Here is a 21,467-nt window from a genome sequence, read left to right as displayed (position 1 = left end):
TAGGTGATTTGATCCACTGTGGGGAGTTGAGACGGAAGCTCTGTGTTGGGGGGCACCCTAGCAGTGATGTGTTCCAAGCTGGAACTCAGAATACAATTTCTCACGATTAGTTCTACAGTCCTTTTCAAGTAGCACTGGTCTTAAATAAATGATGATCTAAATTGAATTCTGTAGGTCTACTTTGCATGTGTTACTTTTAACATTGTTACAATGGAAAAATGCATTAGGACTTTCAAAACACCATATATATATATATATATATATATATATATATATATATATATATATATTTTAATTTGGGGGATCATTTGTATGAGCAAATGACAAGGGGTAATAAGTCTCCTTCATTCAGGGGTCACTAGCATCCCAGGAACTAGAAATGTGGTATCAGCAGCTACATTTAAGGACATATTAGACTTAAAATTAGATTTGGAGTTAATTTAAACTAGCCCATGTCTAAGCATTTAAAGCCACAGACGATAAACCCTTCCCCATACCTCTCGAAAAGCATCTTGGAAGAAGCAAGTTGCCTAGGAATTCTAATTATCTGCTGAAGTTGTTTGCCACTATTTTGCTTTGAGTAGAATTCTCATATGTATTTCTGTCAGTGAGTAGGCAGCTTTCTTCTTTGGCCAATTAAAACTCAGGTCTTGGAAAGATTTCATTGTCATTGTTTAATTTTTGTTCAGTCTTTTACTCTATTTGCCTGCCAAAATTATGCTGAGGGTCTGTAAACTTTTTGAATTCTCCAGAGTGGATAAACCTCAGGTGTGAATAAAAGAAAAGGTGGCCCTTCCAAAGATGTCTGTGCTCTCATCTTTGGAACCTGGGAATATGTTATGTTAATGGCAAAAGGAACTTGGCAGTTTACAGACTTTAAAATGGGATATTATTTAGGTGGGCCCAGTCTAATCACATAAGCCCTTAAAAGCAGAAAAACTTCTCTGGTTGCAAGCAGAAGAGACTGTCAAATCCAAATACTGAGGGCTGGTTGATATCAGGGACATACCTGACATGAGCGTATGAGAATTCAGAGAAAAATTACAGCCTGAGCTTCTGGGATTAAGCTGCAGATGGTTTACATACGGCACCAAAGGCTTTGGCCTCCAGTGGGCAGTGAGATGGTGAAATGCTAGGCCTGCTAAATTTGTATTTATCCCAATGCATGGAGTTGATTCAAATGCTGTGGACACAGTGAGACATGGAATAGGAACAGGCAGATGCAGAACCAGATGCTGATCTGAAGAAACCAAAACAGAAACTGGTTGTTAAACCTGGCTAAATTTTCACCAAGTTATTGATGAGCAAGAGTTGTTAAATTCAGAACTTTATTGAAGCCCTCTATTAATAGTGAGCTAAGTACGGTAATTTAATTGTAGTTGCCTGTATACATTGCCTGTTAATCAGAACACAGTTCCTTCCATATTGTAGTTTATATTCCTCAGTAAATCTTTTCAAAATTGTCTTTGTAAAGTCGGGAGTGAAGTACTTTGTCAGGTTCCATTAAAACCAAATATTTGATCTAAGAAGAATACATTGATGATCGAATAAAGATTGCTGTGCCTAAGGGGGCCAACTAGGCAAACAGCCCCTCTTCTCCTCAGATTAATGTCTGAACAAGGCCTGTTTCAGTCTACGTGAACCATATGTTACATTTCCAGTTCCTTTCAAAACACATGTTGGTACCGTTTAAGCAAAACATTCATTACTTTAAAAAATACCCCCTGATTCTAATTTTAAAAGCATGTGAGTAAATGCATTGCTCATTAGTGGGAGAAAAACACTGCATTGAGCTCCAAGTGGGGAAAAGTGCAACAGCCTTGAGAGCTCTTTCATGTGGCCACCATTTGTATCTTAATCCTGGGAGAAGCAGACCTTTCTCCAATTAGCGTTGCCCTGAGTAGAAAGCTTACTGTGTCCCATAGCCTGGTGCTTTTGTTACACAGACAGGTGCCTACCGAAGTCCAGACTTTAACCATTGTTTTCCTTTCATTTGAGTCTTAACTCATGTCCTAGACTCTGGAGGTGACTACCGAGTGCAATCACCTCCGGATTACTGTGCCTTCTCAAAATCTGGTTGTCACATGAGTCATTAGAATGATTTCAGTTGAAATCAACAATTGTAGAGAGGAAATCAAATGCATAACTTCTACTTCTTATACTTGTGGAATCAGTTAAAGCATGAGGGTCCAATTTTGTTTTTGACCCCAAATAGCTTAAAAGCACATTAAATTGTGAATTTGCTATGAGCCATCGGAAAAGACTTGGTGGTATTTTGTGATAAAAATTTTGTGAAATCAGACATGGAGCTTGATCAAATATATTCATGGAGGAAGATGTGCAGTCACTTAAGAGAAATTCACTTGACAATAGTTTAGATTTAAGAATTTTAAGAGTGAAGTAAATATTTATGGGAAAAGCATTATCTTCCTTCCAAAATTATATAATTTGGGGGTCTCATTCAATCATTCAGTTATTCATTCATTCATTTATTGTATGTCTACTATATGCCAGGAGTCTTCTTGGCATTGGGAATATAGAAGTAAACATAATGAAGTCTTTACTTTCTGGTAGGGAGAGACAGACAACATAGACATTTAAAAAATACAGACTATGTCAGGTGATGGTAAATGCAACAAAGGAAAAAAAATCAGGGTAAGGGAGTTGGAGAAGTGAAAGGCACTGCTATTTTCTGTCGGGTGGTCAGGGAAGGTCCCTCCAATAAGGTGACATTTAAGCAGAAACTTTGAAAGAAGTGAGGGAGGAAGTTATGTGGAGATCTGAGGGAAGCCTGTTCTGGTGTGGCTGGGTCAGAGTGAGAGAGTGAAAGTGGTGGGAGCTAAGGTCAGAGGAGCAGTGGAGAGGTTGGTGGCAGGGGAGATAATGTAGGGCCCTGTGGGCCATTATGAGGACTTCAGCTTTCACTCAGAATGAAATGGGAAGCCACTGGAGAATCTGGAGGAGAAAGGGATGATTTGCATTTCAACACAATCACCCAGGCTGTTCTGTTGAACACAGATTATAGGGGGCAAACAGTGGAAGCTAGGTGACCAGTTAGGAGACGTTGTAGCAGCTGTGTGTGAGATGCTGAGATGTGGTCAGATTCTGAATATGTCCCAAAGGAACAGCCAACAGAATTTGCTATTGGATTGGCTGTACTGTATGAGAGAGAAAAGAGGGTGAATTTTTGAGCAAATGGAAGAATGAAGGTGCCTTCTACTGAGAAGGGGAAGATGTAGGAGGAACAGATTTGGAAGAAGTGAGGGAATTAAGGGTTGGTTTTGGACATGTCAAATAGACACTACAGTGGAAATATTAAGTAGGCAATTGGTATGTGAAACTGAGGTTCTGGGGAGAGATCTGGACTGGAGATATAAATTTGGGAATCATCAGGGTATCAATGTGGCTTAAAACCATAGGACCAGATAAAATCACATACTAAGAGAATGTAGGAAGAGCAGAGGAGGGGTCTGAAGATTGTGCTTGGGGCCTTCCAAGTTTAGAGGTTGGGGAGATGAGGTGGAGCCATCAATGAATGGTGAGGAGGATGTCCACTGCGATAGGATCAGAGAGAGAGGCATCTGGCAAACCAAATGAAGACAGTATTTCAAGAAGGGAGTGAGGGATCAACCCTGGATTACTTCTGATGGGTGGAAAAAACTGAGGCCTGGCCATTGGCTTTGGCAACATGGGAGGTATTGCTGACTTTGGTAAAAGTGGAAAAAACCAATAAAAATGTTCATAAAAGTAGGAAAAAATACTGATGGAATGAAGGAATAAAATCCTGGTTGAAACAGGGTCACGAAGACATGGGAGGAGGGGAAATAGAGAAAGTGAATATAGGTAATTGGTTTGAAGAGATTTGCTGTAAGAGGAGTAGACAAATAGGACAATAGCTGATGCTCACATGGAACTAAGGGAGGCATTTTGCTGCTGTTGTTTAAATGTGAGAACTGCTACAATATGTTTAGATGCTTATAGAAATGATCCAACAGAGAGGTGGTGAGGGAGAGAAAGGGAACACTGCCGGAGTGACGTCCTGAGTAGGTGAGGGGGATGGGCACTCCTGGAGGAATCCGCCTTGAAACATGGTGTGTTCAGCTCACCCACTGTAATAGGAGCAAAGGCTAATTAAAAGGGTACAGACCCAGACACACATTACACTTGATGGTGGAAGCATGTGGAACTTCTGATGGCTTCTGTTTTTTTGGCTTGTCCTCTTGCTGCTTTTTCTTTTTTGCACAGTTGTTTTTCTACTGTCTGTCGATGTCTTACCATGACATCGGGTTTGGGAGGGCTCAAACAGGCCTGTTTTTGTGAGCTGGATGCCCAGATAAGGGCTCTGGTAAACAGTTGCATAAAAAAAGTTAGAATAAAATGAATCATTAGGCTAGGTAGAAGCGATTTACCTAGCTGATGGTTGGCACATAAACTAGTTGTGAAACTATTCCTTGCTTCAGCAGAATTAGGGTGAACGTTTATTGGTATAGAATTATTAGACATTTAAGCTCTCAGTTGCATTTTTTACCACATTATATAACAAACTGGATATTATGGGATGCTGGAAAAGGGTAACAATAAATGAAAACATTACCTTTCATATAAAGATAAAGGAAAAACTGGTAAGATGTATCATGATTAGTGAAAACAGCCATATTTGAAAAGATTTCTATATTTAAAATGAGAACAGTTTTCAGGCATTAAACTATGTGTACTCATAAAATTTCTATCAGAAGTTTAAAACATATATATATGTTTCACTTTGTGATCCCCCCTTCTTGAAATCTACTTGGAGTAGAGTAAAATATACAATGTTTTATTCACAAAGCAATTATCTTCAACTGCATATAATAAGTGCCAGACCCTGTGCTAAACATTTGAGATAAAATTGTCAACCTCTCTGGCAATTACCCCACTCTAGTAAATGAGCAATTCCCCATAACTTTGCTGACTTGCTGAAACATTCAAGTACCTTCCTTCCTCAAGAAGGATGGAGAGAGTATGGGGGTGTCTGATAAGCTTCCATTTCTCCCATCCTGATCCCCACAGGCCAGCTTACTTTCAGGTTGCTTATGGGTTTGCACCCCTCAGCTTATCTGCATAGCATTTTTGCTGCTTTTTGAGAACCGATATGCTGCAAATCACTGTGCTAGTTTTGCTGTTCCCCATGGCTGAAATTGTCTCTCACTAGGTGGGAAACTCTTTTTTTTTTTTTTTTTTTCTTTTCCTTTCTCAGGTGATTCAGCTCTTTTGTCTGCTGCTGTCACCAGGTAGGGAGGTACCCCCTCCTTCATCTCTACCCCTTTGTCTCATCATGTTCTTGTCTCCTGCTAATGCCAGTTAGGCAGACCCATCATTTTCCTCTTCCCAAGGAGATAAAGATTTTAAAAAACACAATGAGTCATCTAGTTATTCTCTCACATTAGGGAGCTTCCATTTTACCTTTTTTTTTTTTTTTTTTCTACCAAATCTTCCAACTTCCATCAGTCAATTAACTTTCAGATAGAATCAACAAAACCTCTTTTCTAGGCTCTTGCTATTTATGCTATTTGGACTATTATGAGTGCATTAAAGAGACTGGCTATAAAGACATGCTGTTCAAATGAAAGACTGCTTATTAAATAATATCAGACAAAAGATATCTAAAATAACTAAAATATAATATCTAAAAAAATACTACAGTATAAACCCCAATCCTAAAAATAACAAAAATACTGAAAGGAAATGTACAAAGTTATTAATTATAATCCACAAAATAGTCTTATAGTTTTGATTTTATTCTCTATATGTGCTTCACATTGGGAGCAGCAATAATGAATATTTTTCCTGTGGACCACATCTCTAATTTTATAATGGAATTATATTTTTTAACAGTCAACTTGTTTAGAACTAGTCTACCCTTTTAAGGCAGAGATGGTAGCTGTGTTTTGTTTGGCCTATAGTTTAAAAGAATTTCAAATTATTTTGGTAGTATTCATTTTGGGGTTTTTTAAAAAAAATCAGATAATATTGGCATCACTGGATTCATTTTTCCCTATCGCATCTCTCAGCTGGATTGGCTCTTTAAGGGAAAGAGGAATCCCTGGGTGCACTCCAGTTCACCTCAGTATCCCCTCTTCTCCTGTCTCTTATCATCTTGCTCACTCTGTTGTTTCCATATCCCATGTGCTTAATACATGGGTGTTATTTGCCTGCCTCATAGTAATCTGAATTTGTCCACTTGCATAATTTTAAAAAACTTTCAAAAAATCCACCAATTATTCTATGGTTCCCTTCACTGTACTAGGTAAATAAGAAGATCTGTTTTTTTTAGAAGTCACAATTTAGGTGCCATAAAATAATACAAAATTTGTCTATTTTCCCTCTCTCTATGCCAAAAAAAAAAAAAAAAAAAAAAAGAAAGTAGACACAAATTCTGTCTGCTCTGGTTTTCTATGGCAACAGGCAACTGACATGTCAGAAGTGATTTAAATAGGGTCACAAACTGTGTCCGTAGGCTCGTTCTTCTCTCAAGGCAACTACACATATTCATAAAATTTTAGTCTTCTGTCTGCTGACTCATGTCTAATTGCCTACTAGTAAATCACTCTTGATGTTTCTGATACTGGTCTGTTTCATCTTCATGTGCCACATATAATTTCTGGCACAATAGTAATGACTTTTAAGAGTAGAAAGCACAGGTGGGGACTTTAGCAGGTAATTTGTCACCAAATATACACATATATTATATGTATATGAATAATGTATACATAAGGTATATTATATTATATATAATATATGCATATATATACACTACTAATAATTACTTTTTTTTGAGGTCAAGATGGACTTTCAGATTGCACCGTATTGAGTGTCAGGATTATTATTTTACCCCTGGGATTACATCACATAGTGGTTTTGCTCTATGCTATTAGGTAAGTACATTGTTCTTCTGGTATTAGATTTTAAAAAGAGGAAAATAAAATTGTGGTAGTAACATATCACAAAGATATCAACTTGATTGAGTCATTAACAGTTGTAAAGTATCTTAATGAAAAAATTTAAATGTCTGTTAATCCCCAAATAAAATAATCAATCCCCAAAGAAAATAGCAGTGAGAATTTTCATATCTGGATATTTTGCTGATATTGTCTCTTTTTTTTTTTTAATAATTTTTTTCGTAATGAAAAGTTTTCTGTTTGTTTGCTTTTTTTGTTTTACATAGTAAAATGTATTAAGCTCTTGCTTTTTTCCTTCTGAATTTTGAATTTGGGGATTAATGTACCTTTCCAGGTTATGAAGGGATTTGAACCTTTTCCCCTAGTACTTGTGCTGTTTCACTATTTTACATTTAGATCTCTGATTCGTTGGGAATTTATCCTTGTGTGCTGCATGAGGGACAGATCCAATTTTACTTTTTTTCTATATGGCTATCCAGTTACTCTAATACCACTTATTTAAATCTACATTTTTTGTACTGATTTTAGATGCCAACTTTATAATACACTACATTTTTATATGCAATTAGGTCTATTTCTGTATTCTCTATACTATTGGTTTAGCTATTCGTGTGCCAATGCCACACTATTTTTTTTTTTTTTATTACAGAGGTTTTTAAATAGGTTTTAATATTTGGTAGGACTTATACCACCTACATTACTCTAAAAACTTCATTTTCAGCGTTTTCCTCACTATGTTTGCTTGTTTGTTCTTCCAAGAAATTTTATAACCAACTTTTCTAGTTAAAAAAAAAAAAAGGAAAAAAAAAAGAAAGAAAGAAAAACAAAACAAATACCTGCTGGTATCTTTATTATTCTATAAGTTTGGTGTGCAATATTTTCATTGCAGTTCCTTTCTGAATATTTTCTAATTTCACTAATGATGTATTTGTTGACCCAAGGGCCACTTAAAAGTGTGATTTAAATTTTAATTATGTGAGATTTTTCAAAAATTTAGTTTAAAAAAAATTAACTTCTAACTTTATTGCACAGTGATTAGAAATATATTCAATGTGAAATCTTTAAAATTTATTAAGACCTACTTTAGGTCTCATTTTGTGAAATGGTCACTCCTAGTGAAATGGTTCTCTGTCCTGGATGGACCTTGGAATCACTTGAGGAGTGATTTTCAGACACACTAAGGCCTAGAACCCACCCCAGACCAATGAAATCAGTATCACTGGGGGTAGAACACAAACATTTGTATTTTTAAAGAGATCCTGGGAGATTTTACAGTGTACCTTGATACAGTATATTGTGAATTTTTGTAATGTTCTAAGTAAACTTGGAATAACTGTTTATTCTTCAGTTACTGGATATAAGGGTTCTCTAAATTTCTTTCAGATTTAAATTGTCAGTTGTGTTGTTCAAATATAATATATCCGTAATGAATTTTTAAATGTTAAGTCTATGAAAAAACAAACAAAAAAATTTTGAAATCACCCATCTAGGAGCATGGAATCATCAGTTTCATTTTGTAATTGATAGAATTGCTCAGTGTTCTCTCTGTTTCTCGTCTATCATCTTATAATATTAAAATCATATAAGTTTAGTGTATGGAGGTTAAATACTCTTTTAATTAAATTAGTGTTCTTCAAATATATTTTAACATGCATGTTTAATTAAGAAGTTCTAAAATTGATCAGATTCTTAATTCTTTTTTATGCCAATCACCCTACTGTAGAGGGAATAGTTTAGTTCCATCTCACTTTTTACCCTCAATTTAGACATTATTATAATTATTTCATGGTGTTAATGTTTATTTCTATTTATCCACATTCTTTCCATTTTCTCCACTCATTTCTTCTTGAATCTCTGTGCTGGATTGTCTATTTGCAATCAGTGGCATTTCTGTTCCTTTTTACACTTTCCCATGTTATTGCAGTGGCTGAAAGCCTGGGAACCTTATTTTTAAGACTCCCTTGCCAGGAGGGTCCTGATTTAAATTCCACCAATGAGACACATTTGTAGGTGATTTGAAAGTTAAAAGGAAGGCACAATTCAGTTGTCATCTGGCAGAAGACCAGAGCATACTTCCTTAGAAGCAGCAGATCTTCTGAACTTTCTTCAGACTCTATATTCTACTGCCAGTCTCCAGCTTTGAAATTAAGGGGCAGCTGTGGCTTTGGCAGCTAGTTTCTGTACTTTTCTAATTTCTGTGTTGCAGTCTCCACCCTTGAATTTTGCTCTCCTACTGCTTACAAAAGTTTTTAAACTACAGAATTCCTTGTATTTAATTACTTCTCATTGAAATATTTAGAATAAATTCTTTTTTCCTGACTGATCCCTGACTACCCCAATTTGAGTCTTTCCTCCTCAGATAATTTTTATTTTCCTGAAGTATATGTTAAAAAACTTCTAAGCTCCCTTCAGTTTTGCTTGACTGAAAATATCTACACTTTACCCTCTTATTTGAACAATAATTTCACCAGGTATAGAATTCCAGGTTGACTATTACTTTTAGAATCTTGATAATGCCATTCTACTGTTTACTGGTTTCCATTGTTACTGTTGAGAAGTCAGATGTTAGTTTACTTCTCCTATCTTATGTGGTCTGTATTTACTTTCTGGCTAATTAAAAAATGTTTCTTTTGTGTTTTATACTTTTAAGTTTTATTAGAATATATTTAGGGCTAATTCATTTTATTTATGCTGATTTGGATTTATTTGGCTTACTGAATTTGAGGACTACTACCTTTTATCAATTGTATTATCTCTTTGAATATTGATTCTCCACCATTCTCTTTATTATCTTTCTCTGGAATTCTGATTATATGCATTTTGTACCTTTTCACACTTTCCTCCACACTTCTTAATTTTAATCTCTCATATTTTCCATCTTTTTTCTTTATGGTGGAAGTTGGGGTGATTTCTTCAGATTTGTCATCCACTTTGCTAACTCTTCAACTCTGTCTAATCTGCTGTCTAGCTCACTGACTTTCTAATTTTAGAGATTATATTTTTCATTTCTAGATGTTCTTCTCAGTTAACTTGCAGAAATACCTTGTCAATTCTGACAATTTCTGGTTTGTTGTTTCTTAACTTATTTTCAATCTTCTCTTTTATTTCTTTTAATATACATCACATACTTATACAGAATACTGTTTTTGATAATTTCATCATCTGTAGGTTTTCAAGAGTCTGATTCTGCAGTTTTTTGTTTCTGTTGTCTTGTTCACAGCGATTTATTTCCTCACGTGTTTAGTAATTTTTGACTGTGAGTTCATGTTAATTGAAACTTTATCAATAGGGATGTTTTGAGACGTGGTTTTAAAGCTTGTTTTCTTCCAGATTGTGCTGGTTTTTGGCAGATGTCTGGGCTCTCAAATTTAATTGTTTTAAATATTTTTAGCCTCATTTTTTTTTCAGAATATAGATAGTATAAGAATTCTGGTTCTAAGTCTATTTGAATATTGGCTTATGGCTAAGAATTTTTTTTCTTCCCCTTCTTTTTCTCCCCTTCCCTTTCTTCTCTGCCCCTTCCCTCCTCTGTCCTCTCCTCCTTCATTCCACACCCCCAATTTTAAATTTCTTCCATTTTTCCCACTCAAATCCAGGACAAAGGCAAGTATTACTCAAGCTGTTTCCCTCTGAGAAATAGTTTACCCTCCAGTGGGTTACCCTGTGGAATCCTAGTTTTATGAAAGAGTTTCCAACCTGTTTTTTGCATCCAGTTTAATCCCAGGTTTTGTTTCACTAATGACACATTTCAACTCAGATCTAGGCTCTAGAGTTTGGAAAAATCCTCAGGGCAAACACCAGTTCTTGAAACTTTCTATCAGTAGAATTTATTTTTCACTAGCTCAGGCATGCATTCAATGTAGGTTTTATATTTTACCTAGTAGTTTAAATTACATTCTCCCCAAAGAGTTTTCTACAAATGTTTAGTCTGCCATATTGCTAGAAATATAAGTTAGCAATCATTATTAAAATGAGATGCCAATCTGTTGTTAAAAGTGTTTGCAATGCCTAATTATAAAAGTATTGCTTACCATAGAGGAAAATTCTAATTTAGGGCTAAAAATAATAGTGCATCATTTTTTATTATGCATCCCACAGAATTAGCACATGTGTAGCTGATTTTATTTTTTTACATGCTTATAAATTATTATAGTATAAATTGTATTTTATTTTTATACACTTGGTAGCTGACATTCCTTTTCTATTTCAACTATAAAGTCACATATGGATTTTTAAGCATCTTTACGGCAGTGATTCTTGCTTTTTCTAGCTACAAGACAATACACGTCAGTGTTTATGAGTGCTGATAAGATTCTGAATCCTATTCTGCTCTCATTCTTCCTGCTGTGATATGACTGCCTATTTTAAAACCACCCAAATAGAGACTGATTGCTATTATGAACAAAGAAGACTATTCATAGAAATAAACTTCCTTCTTGGCGTTATGGGTAGCAACAGTGATAAAAAGCCATATACTATACTGTAAAAGTCAGTCTTGCAGTGCACCCCAGTCACGGGCATTGAACTTTTCACTCGCTTGTTCATCATTTAACCACTTAACCTATCAGGAGTTCAACTCTGTCTCCTTTTCAGGCATAGCTATTTGACATTTCCAGACAAAACACATCTTTTGCTTGCTATTCATTAGTGTCCATCAAAATGCACTTTTTTATATTAAAAAATAAGAATGTGCTGAGATGGAATGCCAGAAACAGGCTGTTTTTCTCGGTAATGGACAAATGGCATCAATGGGACTTTCCAGGGGTGAACCCCATGTCTTTCAGAAGCTAAATGATTCATCTGACAAGATAATGAATTGGTTGCTTTTTTCTGGGAAGATTTGCAAAGAATATTTTTCCCCTGGATAAACAACTTAGAAAACATTCTGAAAGGATATAAAAAAGAATAAATAAATATATAAATAAATAAGCTAGTTTAACACAAATGGATTCCAGTCAGAAATGTGGATATGTAATACTTGGATATCTTGAAAAGAAATCTCCTCCTGGGCTGACATGTATTTGAGATAAGTATTATTACTGTGGCCAGAAAATTAGTTTTAGGTTCTATTTAGAATCTTATTGAGAGTTGGATGAAAAAACATCACAGAATCACAGAAGTGATTTTGTTTTATGAAATTCACATCTTTATAATAATAATGTCAAATTTACTTACTCCTTCTTTTTTATGTTTATGTAAAGAGCTAAATAGACATAATATGTGAATTTGGCTTAGGCATATATCCATACTCTTGTATCCTTACAAAACAATATTTGAGACAAGGGAATATTTTAAACAGGATGCCCAACTTTGTAAATAGTTAACATTAGAATTTCTGTTCTGTGGCATGATGAAGAAGAAGGTCATTATTATGTATGCCCAAGGGTACTGAGGCTCTATGTTAAAGAGTTTTGGTAAGGCTGGGTTGGGTGATGTCTTACTTGTTCAGACTGCTATAACAAATACAATGGACTGGTGGCATATAAACAACAGAAATTCATTTCTCATCGTTCTGGAAGTTGGAAGTCTGAGATCACTGTGCCAGCATAGTTGGGTTCTGGTGAGAGCTGTCTTCTGTTTTACAGGATTCTTGCTGTATTCTCACATGGTGGAAAGAGGACAAGAGAGTTCTCTAAGTTCTCTTTATAAGGGCACGAATTCCATGCATGATGGGGTCCACCTCCTAAAGATCCCATCTTCTGATAATGCCACATTGGGGGTTAGGGCTTCAAAACGTGAATTTTGAGGGAACACAAACATTCAGTCCATTGCAGGTGAGATGAGAGGACTGTGAAATGGTAAGAAAAGACTGCATTTTAGCATCAGAAAAACTTTCAGTTCCTTTATGTGAGTAATGGAGATGGTGTGGTAGTTGATTTTATGTGTCAACTTGACTGGGCCACAGGGTCCCCAGGTATTTGGCCAAAAGCTATTCTGGGCTCATGCAGCTCAATATCAGAAAAACAAACAACCCAATCCAAAAATGGGCAGAAGACCTAAATAGACATTTCTCCAAAGAAGACACACAGATTGCCAACAAACACATGAAAAGATGCTCAACATCACCAATCATTAGAGAAATGCAAATCAAAACTACAATGAGGTATCACCTCACACCAGTCAGAATGACCATCATCAAAAAATCTACAAACAGGGCTTCCCTGGTGGCGCAGTGGTTGAGAATCTGCCTGCTAATGCAGGGGACACGGGTTCGAGCCCTGGTCTGGGAAGATCCCACATGCCACGGAGCAGCTGGGCCCGTGAGCCACAATTGCTGAGCCTGCGCGTCTGGAGCCTGTGCCCCGCAATGGGAGGGGCCGCGATGGAGAAAGGCCCGCGCACCGCAATGAAGAGCGGTCCCCGCACCGCGATGAAGAGTGGCCCCCGCTTGCCGCAACTGGAGAAAGCCCTCGCACGAACCGAAGACCCAATACAGACAAAAATAAATAAATTAATTAATTAAAAAGAAAATCCTTAAAAAAAAAAAAAATCTACAAACAGTAAATGCTGGAGAGGGTGTGGAGAAAAGGGAATCCTCTTGCACTATTGGTGGGAATGTAAATTGATACTGCCACTATAGAGAACAGTATGGAGGTTCCTTAAAAAACTAAAAATAGAACTACCATATGACCCAGCAATCCCACTACTGGGCATATACCCTGAGAAAACCATAATTCAAAAAGATACATGTACCACAATATACATTGCAACACTATTTATAGTAGCCAGGACATGGAAGCAACCTAAATGTCCATTGACAGATGAATGGATAAAAAAGATATGGCACATATATACAATGGAATATTACTCAGCCATAAAAAGGAAAGAAATTGATTTATTTGTAATGAGGTGGGTGGACCTAGAGTCTGTCATACAGAGTGAAGTAAGTCAGAAAGAGAAAAACAAATACCGTATGCTAAAGCACATATATGGAATCTAAAAAAACGGTATTGATGAACCTAGTGACAGGGCAGGGATAAAGACACAGAGGTAGAGAATGGACTTGAGGACACAGGGGAGGAAGGAGAAGGTGGGATGAAGTGAGAGAGTAGCACTGACATATGTACACTACCAAATGTAAAATGGATGGCTAGTGGGAAGCTGCTGCATAGCACAGGGAGATCAGCTCAGTGTTTTGAGACCACCTAGAGGAATGGGATAGGGAGGATGGGAGGGAGGCTTAAGAGGGAGGGGATTTGGGGATATATGTATAATTATAGCTGATTCACTTTGTTGTACAACAGAAATTAACACAACATTGTAAAGCATTATACTGCAATAAAGATATTTAAAAAAAAGTTAAATGCTTTTACATGCCTCAGATAATTGTTTTTTTTAATGCCCTCTAGAAAATTGTTATGTTATAAGCAGAAACTCATTTTAACTGAAAATTACATCATGGCTGATCTTTCCTTGTGCACTTTGCAATAATCTTTGTGCCAAAGCAATAAAATACAACAGAGATACGTTAAAAAAAAAAAAAGCCAACTATTCTAGGTGGGTCTGTGAGGGTGCTTTTGGATGACATTAACATTTGAATCTGTACACTAAGTAATGCCGATTGCCCTCTCTAATGTAAGTGGTCGTCATCCAATCAGTTGAAAGCCTGCCTGAATAGAACAAAAAGGCTGACCCTCCCATGAGTGAGAGGGATTCCTCCTGCCTGACTGGGCAGGGGCATGAGCTCTTCCTGCCTTCAAACTCGAACTGAAACATTGCCTCTTCTTGGGTCTTCAGCTTGCAGCTTTCACACTGGAATTATACCATCAGTCCTCCTGATTCTGAGACTTGCAGCCTCAGACTGGAACTATATCATTGGCTCTCTTGGGTCTCTAGCTCGCTGACTGGAGATCTTAGGAACTTCCCAGCCTCCACAATCATGTGAGCCAATTCCTTATAATAAATCTCTTTATATATATAATCTTGTTGTTAAAAAAATATATCCTGTTGTGATATCTACATCTATATCTATATCTATATCTATATCTATATCTATCTATATCTATACCTATATCCTGTTGGTTCTCCTGGTATCTACCTCTGCCTATCTTCTGCTGAGTGTGACAGAAACTAAAGGCATAATCAATAATATCACACTGCACTTCACACACAGAGACTGCAAAATCCACAACATGCATTCTCCCCAATACATATTGATCATCCTAAACACATAATTCCTATTCAAGCCATGGCTTAGGTCAGAGGATAATGTAAATGCACTTAGAATAAAAGACGTACCTTTAAATTTTATTTAGTAATAATTAACTTTTTTTGTTACTTCAAAAAGTTGAAGTGAGAATCAGTCGCTCACACAGCATCTGTATTTAGTACCTGCAATCAATCAAATCCTTAATGTTTTTCAAGGAGAAAGAGCTTTTTAAAACCTGGCCTTGCCCAAGTTTAAAATTGTTGATTTTTAATAACTGCAAATACCAAAATCATCTTTACTCATTGAGAGTATTGTGAAATAACACTTTTAATAGAAAGTTATTTTATCATTGATATTTTCTAGTTATGTATAGAAACTCTGCTCTCTAGGATTCAAGATGTGGTATCATTGATACCCATGAAACCAAAACAGGAGGGCTTTGGTAAGTCCTCCATGGTATTGGAAATTAAGATTCCCAGTAATATTAGTCAAAAGTGACACTGGAACTTCCAGTGACCCTTTTAAGTTGCTCCTTCAATGCAGCTGGTTCTCCCTCAATCTTGAGGAGAAGTGTGGCCAGCCATAAAGCCAGAGCTTTAAACTAACTTGCGTCTACTCAGTTTGTCAATAATTCTCAAGCGACTTTGCTACCTATATTGCAAAATGAATAATCAAACATTCCAGAGAATAATCAATTCATGAGTACAAGAGTCTGAAATAGGACAGGTATGACTGGAACAGAGAGATGGGAAAACAGGGAAGGAACTGTGTGTTGGGGAAGACAAAGAAAAAACAGGTGGGAAGTATACAAGGCTGTGTCAAGGAGTTTTGTGTTTTTGAGATATGACCCATTTTCTGTGTAATTGAAATGTTTGCATTTTCGTATTTCAGAAGAGTGAAAGTACTATACTGGGTTAAGAAGAATACATCCCTAAAAGTGTTAGTTATGGCTTCCACTTCAGTCCTTTGAAAACCTATGTATCACCCTGGTTGTTACAAAAAATTAAATATACTAAAATAAATGCTAGAAAGAGAGATCAGTTCAGAAGGTTAAGATGTTGATTGAAAGTGAGTGTATTGATGGGAGCGAGGAAAAAGTTCCACTCAGGAATCTGAGTCTTTTGCAGTCTGATCTTGGCAGAGCTGACCTATGATTATAGGCAAACTAATTAACCTTTTTGTGCCTTGGCTGCTTATCTGTGGAGTAAAGATAACAATAACTCACTAACAGGACTGTAAATCATCTGTAAGCACCAACAGTTATAGAAATAATATAATTACTTGCCCCAGTTGAGAGATTCTAATCTTTACTTTGGAGTTTAAGTACCTTCCCTCTGCCTAAATAATATGTCAGGCTTAATTTTTGTCAAACTTTTTTTTTTTTTGTATGTGCGGTAGAGTGAGCTTGTGTTTATTTTCATATAGTCAAATATATACCTATTGAAAATGCACTCTTTCTGATGTCTATTGTTCAACCTAATACACCGGGTCCTAGTACACCAGGTCATGGTGACACCTATTGGCAGCACACAGTTTAATACAGTAGAGCTGCTGAGAGAGAAGTGGGAATGGGGGGTAAGGGGGAGGAATAGGTACTTTTAACTGCTTTATAAATGACAACTCTTCTTGCCTATTAAATAAGAAGAGTACACTTATTGCAATTATATTAACTATAGTCAAGCAATTCAAATTGGATCAGCAGGCACATAAACATGCCAAGAAGTGGCCAAATGAAGGAGCTTCTTGTTGGGTTTTATTGTGGATTCACTGATTCACACTGACATTGCCATCTCCTTTGTGATATTTCCAGTAATTTTGTAGGAAGTATTTATATAACTGTATTCCTTCAGTGGCAAAAAGATTATCTGTTTCTGTAATTATTCTTGGTTATCATACCACACTTTCTTTAGCAGATGAAAGGAAATAATAATCAGTCTTCTGGAACAATAAGATGTTTACAGAATTGGAATAGCCATTTCTTTGTGAATTCAGAGAAGAATCATACATTCTCTTCAAGTCCTTTTTAAAAAATTCATGCCTAGTAAATATGTAAGCTGTTTTCAAGCTGATACTAATGACTCAAACATGTGACTACAATGTTTTTGTTGGTGTGCTATGGCCTATGGCCAAATGGCTGCCTAGAGATCCTGGTTAGTGGCCATAGCAGGCTGGTAAGGAACAATGAACTGGACAGAAACAACCTTTTAGTTCCGGCCCAGATCCCTTGTGTTATGTGACTACTGTAGTTCTCCTGACCTTTGCTCAGCTAAAGTGGGCGATAGGTGTTTGAATTTTTAAGTGCAGTATTATGTGTTTTATTGAGTTCTCACCTGACCAGGCTTTCTTTCCCAGTCCCCTTTTCCTTCTGCTCTGGCTTTGTTCCAGTTGATTCTGCTGGATTTTGAGAGTCAGTGTTTGTGGTCTTGTCTTCGAGTGTATTTTTCTCGCAGATTTTATCTATGGAAAAGAAACAACATATAGATAGAAAAGAAACAACATATAGATAGAAGAATATATGCCACTTTAAAAAAAATTAATTAATTAATTTATTTTTGGCTGCATTGGGTCTTCGTTGCTGTGAGCGGGCTTTCTCTAGTTGCGCAAGCGAGGTCTACTCTTCGTTGCTCTGCGCGGGCTTCTCACTGCGGTGCCTTCTCTTGTTACAGAGCACGAGCTCTAGGTATGCGGGCTTCAGTAGTTGTGGCTAGCTGCTACATGCCGGAGTTAGCTGCTCCGCGGCATGTGGGATCTTGGTGGACCAGGGATCGAACCCCTGTCCCTGCATTGGCAGGCGGATTCCCAACCACGGTGTCACCAGGGAAGTCCATACATGCCACTCTTAATACTGCTATGTTGGACAACATAAGTTGCAGAGATGCTGTTTGTTTTTCCAGAATAGTTTTCTCAGGAACACCTCCCCTAGGATTCCTCTAAACAAAGTAAGACCTTATGCAGGAGGAGTTAACCTGCAGACACCTTCACACTGATGAAAAAACATGCTTAAATTTGGTGTATTGTGCAACAAAAGTTTCACATGGTATATTTCTTTTTGACATTAGCAAGGCTGAGATTAATAAGGAGCCATCATTCATAAGGCATTTTTGGTTCTGCTAAAGTATAATTTATGGCTGAAATTGATGCATCATAAAATTCAGAAAAATAAAATAGGCAGAAATGATGTCATTGATATTATTTTCAAATTTTGCATTCTAATTTCGTTTTTTGATAAAAATCTTTGTTTTTCCTTTGATCAGCTTCAGCTGTGACATCTTTTCTGAAGAAGCAATGCAAACTAATATGTACTAGCTTCATTTTCAGTACAAGGATTGAATTTTTTCCTTCAAACCTACAAATACAATTTCCAATTAATATAGTTTAAATTGTAATTTACCCAGAGAATAATCAATTCACTGCTAAATATTTGGATTTTAGAGAAGATTTTAATGAAAATAAATTACTTAATCTAAAAAGAAAATATAGAGGGAGCAAAGAAATACAATGAACACAATTTAATCCATTATCCACAGTTTCTAATTTATTTTTAATTGGATGTACTGTGCTTAGAAAGTTGAAATGAAGGCCCAAATCATAATTCTTATTTTATTGTAGTACATTATAATTTTTAAAACTTAAGCCAACACAGTATCAAAAGTCTGGGCTTACAAAACTGATAAATCAGGGGATGATCACTTACTTTACAAAAGTTTTCACCATACAAGTCCTTTAATATGAAAATTTCTATGATCCATCTAAAAGTTTTCAATATACTGAACTTTTCAGGAACATGTTTCAAGAATAAAGTGAATCATAAAATCAAGTCATTACTTACCATTTAAAAAAAATTTATGAATAAGAAAGAATAAACCCCTGAATTTCCCAAAAAGTTTTCTTCATTTTACATCTCTTATCTACCTTTATTTTGGAATTATACTAATTTTGCCTGGAAGATAGGAAACACACACTTTCCATATGTCATTTTTTACGAAGAAGGTTTTGATAGAAATGAGAGAATTTTCCCTGTGTATTTGGATCAAGCTATATTTTTCCATTTTTTTTTATCCACCCCCCCAATCACTTTTCAGATTTTTGACATTGTTCCATGTATTGCTGCCTAAGAAAGTGATAGCCAAATCTTTTTCCTATATCTACAAATAGTGGGACCAATAACTGTACGATATTTTAAAGCAGAGTTCTTAACCTCTGGCCATGGATGTCCTGTACAATCATGGATTGGAACACTTGAGACTGTATGCTGTATATGCATTTTTTTCCATGGAGAAGATCTAGGGTTAACATGAGCTCCTCAAAGGAGTCTGACCAAAAAAAAAGGCTATGAGCCATTTTGTGCACATATACATTTCTAGGGACACCTGTCCCCAAAAGAATATTAGGATTGAAATAGAGCATGAAAAAATGAGTAAAATAATTCAGAAAAAACCCTCCTGAATATAAAACAGGCAGAATGTGTAAAACAGAGTATTCCTTAAGAGGCTTTTAGTGACTGTTTCTTATAGAGGCACATGAGTATAAGCTGCATCGTCCTCTTCCATCGCTCATTCAAGCCACAGCATATGTATTACATTTGCTGTGTTACTTTTCTGCTAGTACCAATTACATGACCAATTGTTTTGCAATAGTTCTTTTCTTCCATTCTAATAAATAATCTTTGTTTATTCTCATAACATTTGGATTAAACTAACTTTAAGTAGATCTTCACACCTTACCAGGTCTCCTCTAGACATTACCAAGCCCTTCTAAAATGATGCTCTATTATGACAAATCTAGGCTATTTTAGAAATTAATTATAGCCTAATTTGCTTTGTGGATAAGCATTTTATTATAAAATAAATCTTCTATCATAGCTTTTTAAAAAAATCACAATGCCTCATTTTTTTTTTTTTAAAGAAATAATTTTTTCTCAAATAATTACCTGCCATACACCAATATTAGCTGAAGGCTCTGAGAATAGGCGTTTGAAGACCCTGCACATTTTTAAGGCATCTGAATTAACTTCGGTGAGATTATTTAGCATGGCAAAGGCAGCTGCCAGTGGGTAAACACAGGAGAAAAGGCTCACATAACCAAACTGCAGGAATAACTCCAAGTAATCATCGAAGGTGCCCAAGTAAGTTCCCATTTCCTTTTCCAGAACGACCTGTTCATATAATGTAGCATCGATGACTGCCTTTAAAGCCTGCACCTTCCTCTTCACCTGCACATGGTGCTTCTTTTGGAACCAGTAAGAAAGAAGAGATTCTACAATTGGTTAAGGATCTAGGAGGTAATCAGGAGAGTAGCTAAGCTCTGACGCAAAAGCTTCATATCCCTCAGGACAAAGGCAATGTAGAAGAGTGAGGCAAAGCAATTTAAAAAGTTGAACACTAACACTTTCAGAATTAGATGATTCTGGTAGGCAGATTCCAATCTGTGATTCTCCCATGAAGTTAAAACTCCCATGAAGATGAGAAACCAGTTATTTCCATTCTTGGATTCAAGGCAGAACAACTTGAAAAAATATCCATGAGGACTTAAAACAAAAGGATCTCCATCAACTATAGTCAGTATGGGTGTCTTTTTATCCATGCAGCATGTTATTTGTTTGTGGGAACAGATGGTCAGATTGTTTGCATCACCCTCATCATGAAACAGAAATCTAAAATACATGGCAAATCTTGCTTTGGCATCTGGGTAAAGTTTTGTGAACTGCGCATGGTACTTCCCAGCTTCATACATGGACAGCAGGATTCCCTTTTTTGTTGCTGCCCAGATGAATAGAATAAGTCTTTCTGCCAACTGTGCTCTTTGCACATTGTGTAGCAATTGCCAGATCACATCAGTGCACTTGGTCAAATTCCGCCCTGGAATGTGTGCCCGTGGCAGATCAAAGTGTTCTGATATGGTTGCTTTTATTTAATGTGCAAGAGTGAGTACTGAGTTTGCTCTCCACACACCTGGCTGATTCTGTCTCCAGCCTGGCAGCATCTCACTCTGGGCCTCTGTTATACACTTTCAGACTGTTTGACCCCATGGTACTGCACATGGTGGAGGCCTGCACAGGTGTGAAACACATGCTTTCCTCTTTAAGAGAGGAAATAATTGATAAAGAAAGCTATTAACCTTCCATATTTTATCAGTGGCACTAAATAATTGCTGGAAAAGGAGGGATTCAAGGAAAGAAATTAATTTGGGAATAAGATTGTTAATTAGGCATTGGTTCAATTGGCCCTTTTTTGGATGAATGTAAAAAGAAGACCTAAAAATGCTTTCATTGGTTGGAATACTTTGTGCAGGTGATGGTATCACTTAGTTAAATTTCTAATTCTTAAAACACCAAATACATTGTGGGCTCTGTCTCAAAAACAAATCTCCTTTTATTAGAC

The 21,467-nt window shown here is 36.4% G+C and overlaps 1 protein-coding gene across 1 annotated transcript in view; it reads right to left on the bottom strand.

The window, feature by feature from the left end:
• The window catches only part of CNGB3 (cyclic nucleotide gated channel subunit beta 3), a 150,847-nt gene that overhangs the window by 115,567 nt on the left and 13,813 nt on the right, over window positions 1-21,467 (bottom strand). Inside the window, 1 exon segment of the mRNA XM_007176107.2 lies at window positions 17,418-17,544. Within this exon segment, the coding sequence (XP_007176169.2) occupies window positions 17,418-17,544 (127 nt within the window).

Source organism: Balaenoptera acutorostrata, chromosome 17 (genome assembly GCF_949987535.1).
Source record: "Balaenoptera acutorostrata chromosome 17, mBalAcu1.1, whole genome shotgun sequence".
NCBI classification, from domain to species: domain Eukaryota; kingdom Metazoa; phylum Chordata; class Mammalia; order Artiodactyla; family Balaenopteridae; genus Balaenoptera; species Balaenoptera acutorostrata.
The sequence above is the reverse complement of the archived record's forward strand: the minus strand, read 5'-3'. Positions and strand labels throughout refer to the sequence as shown.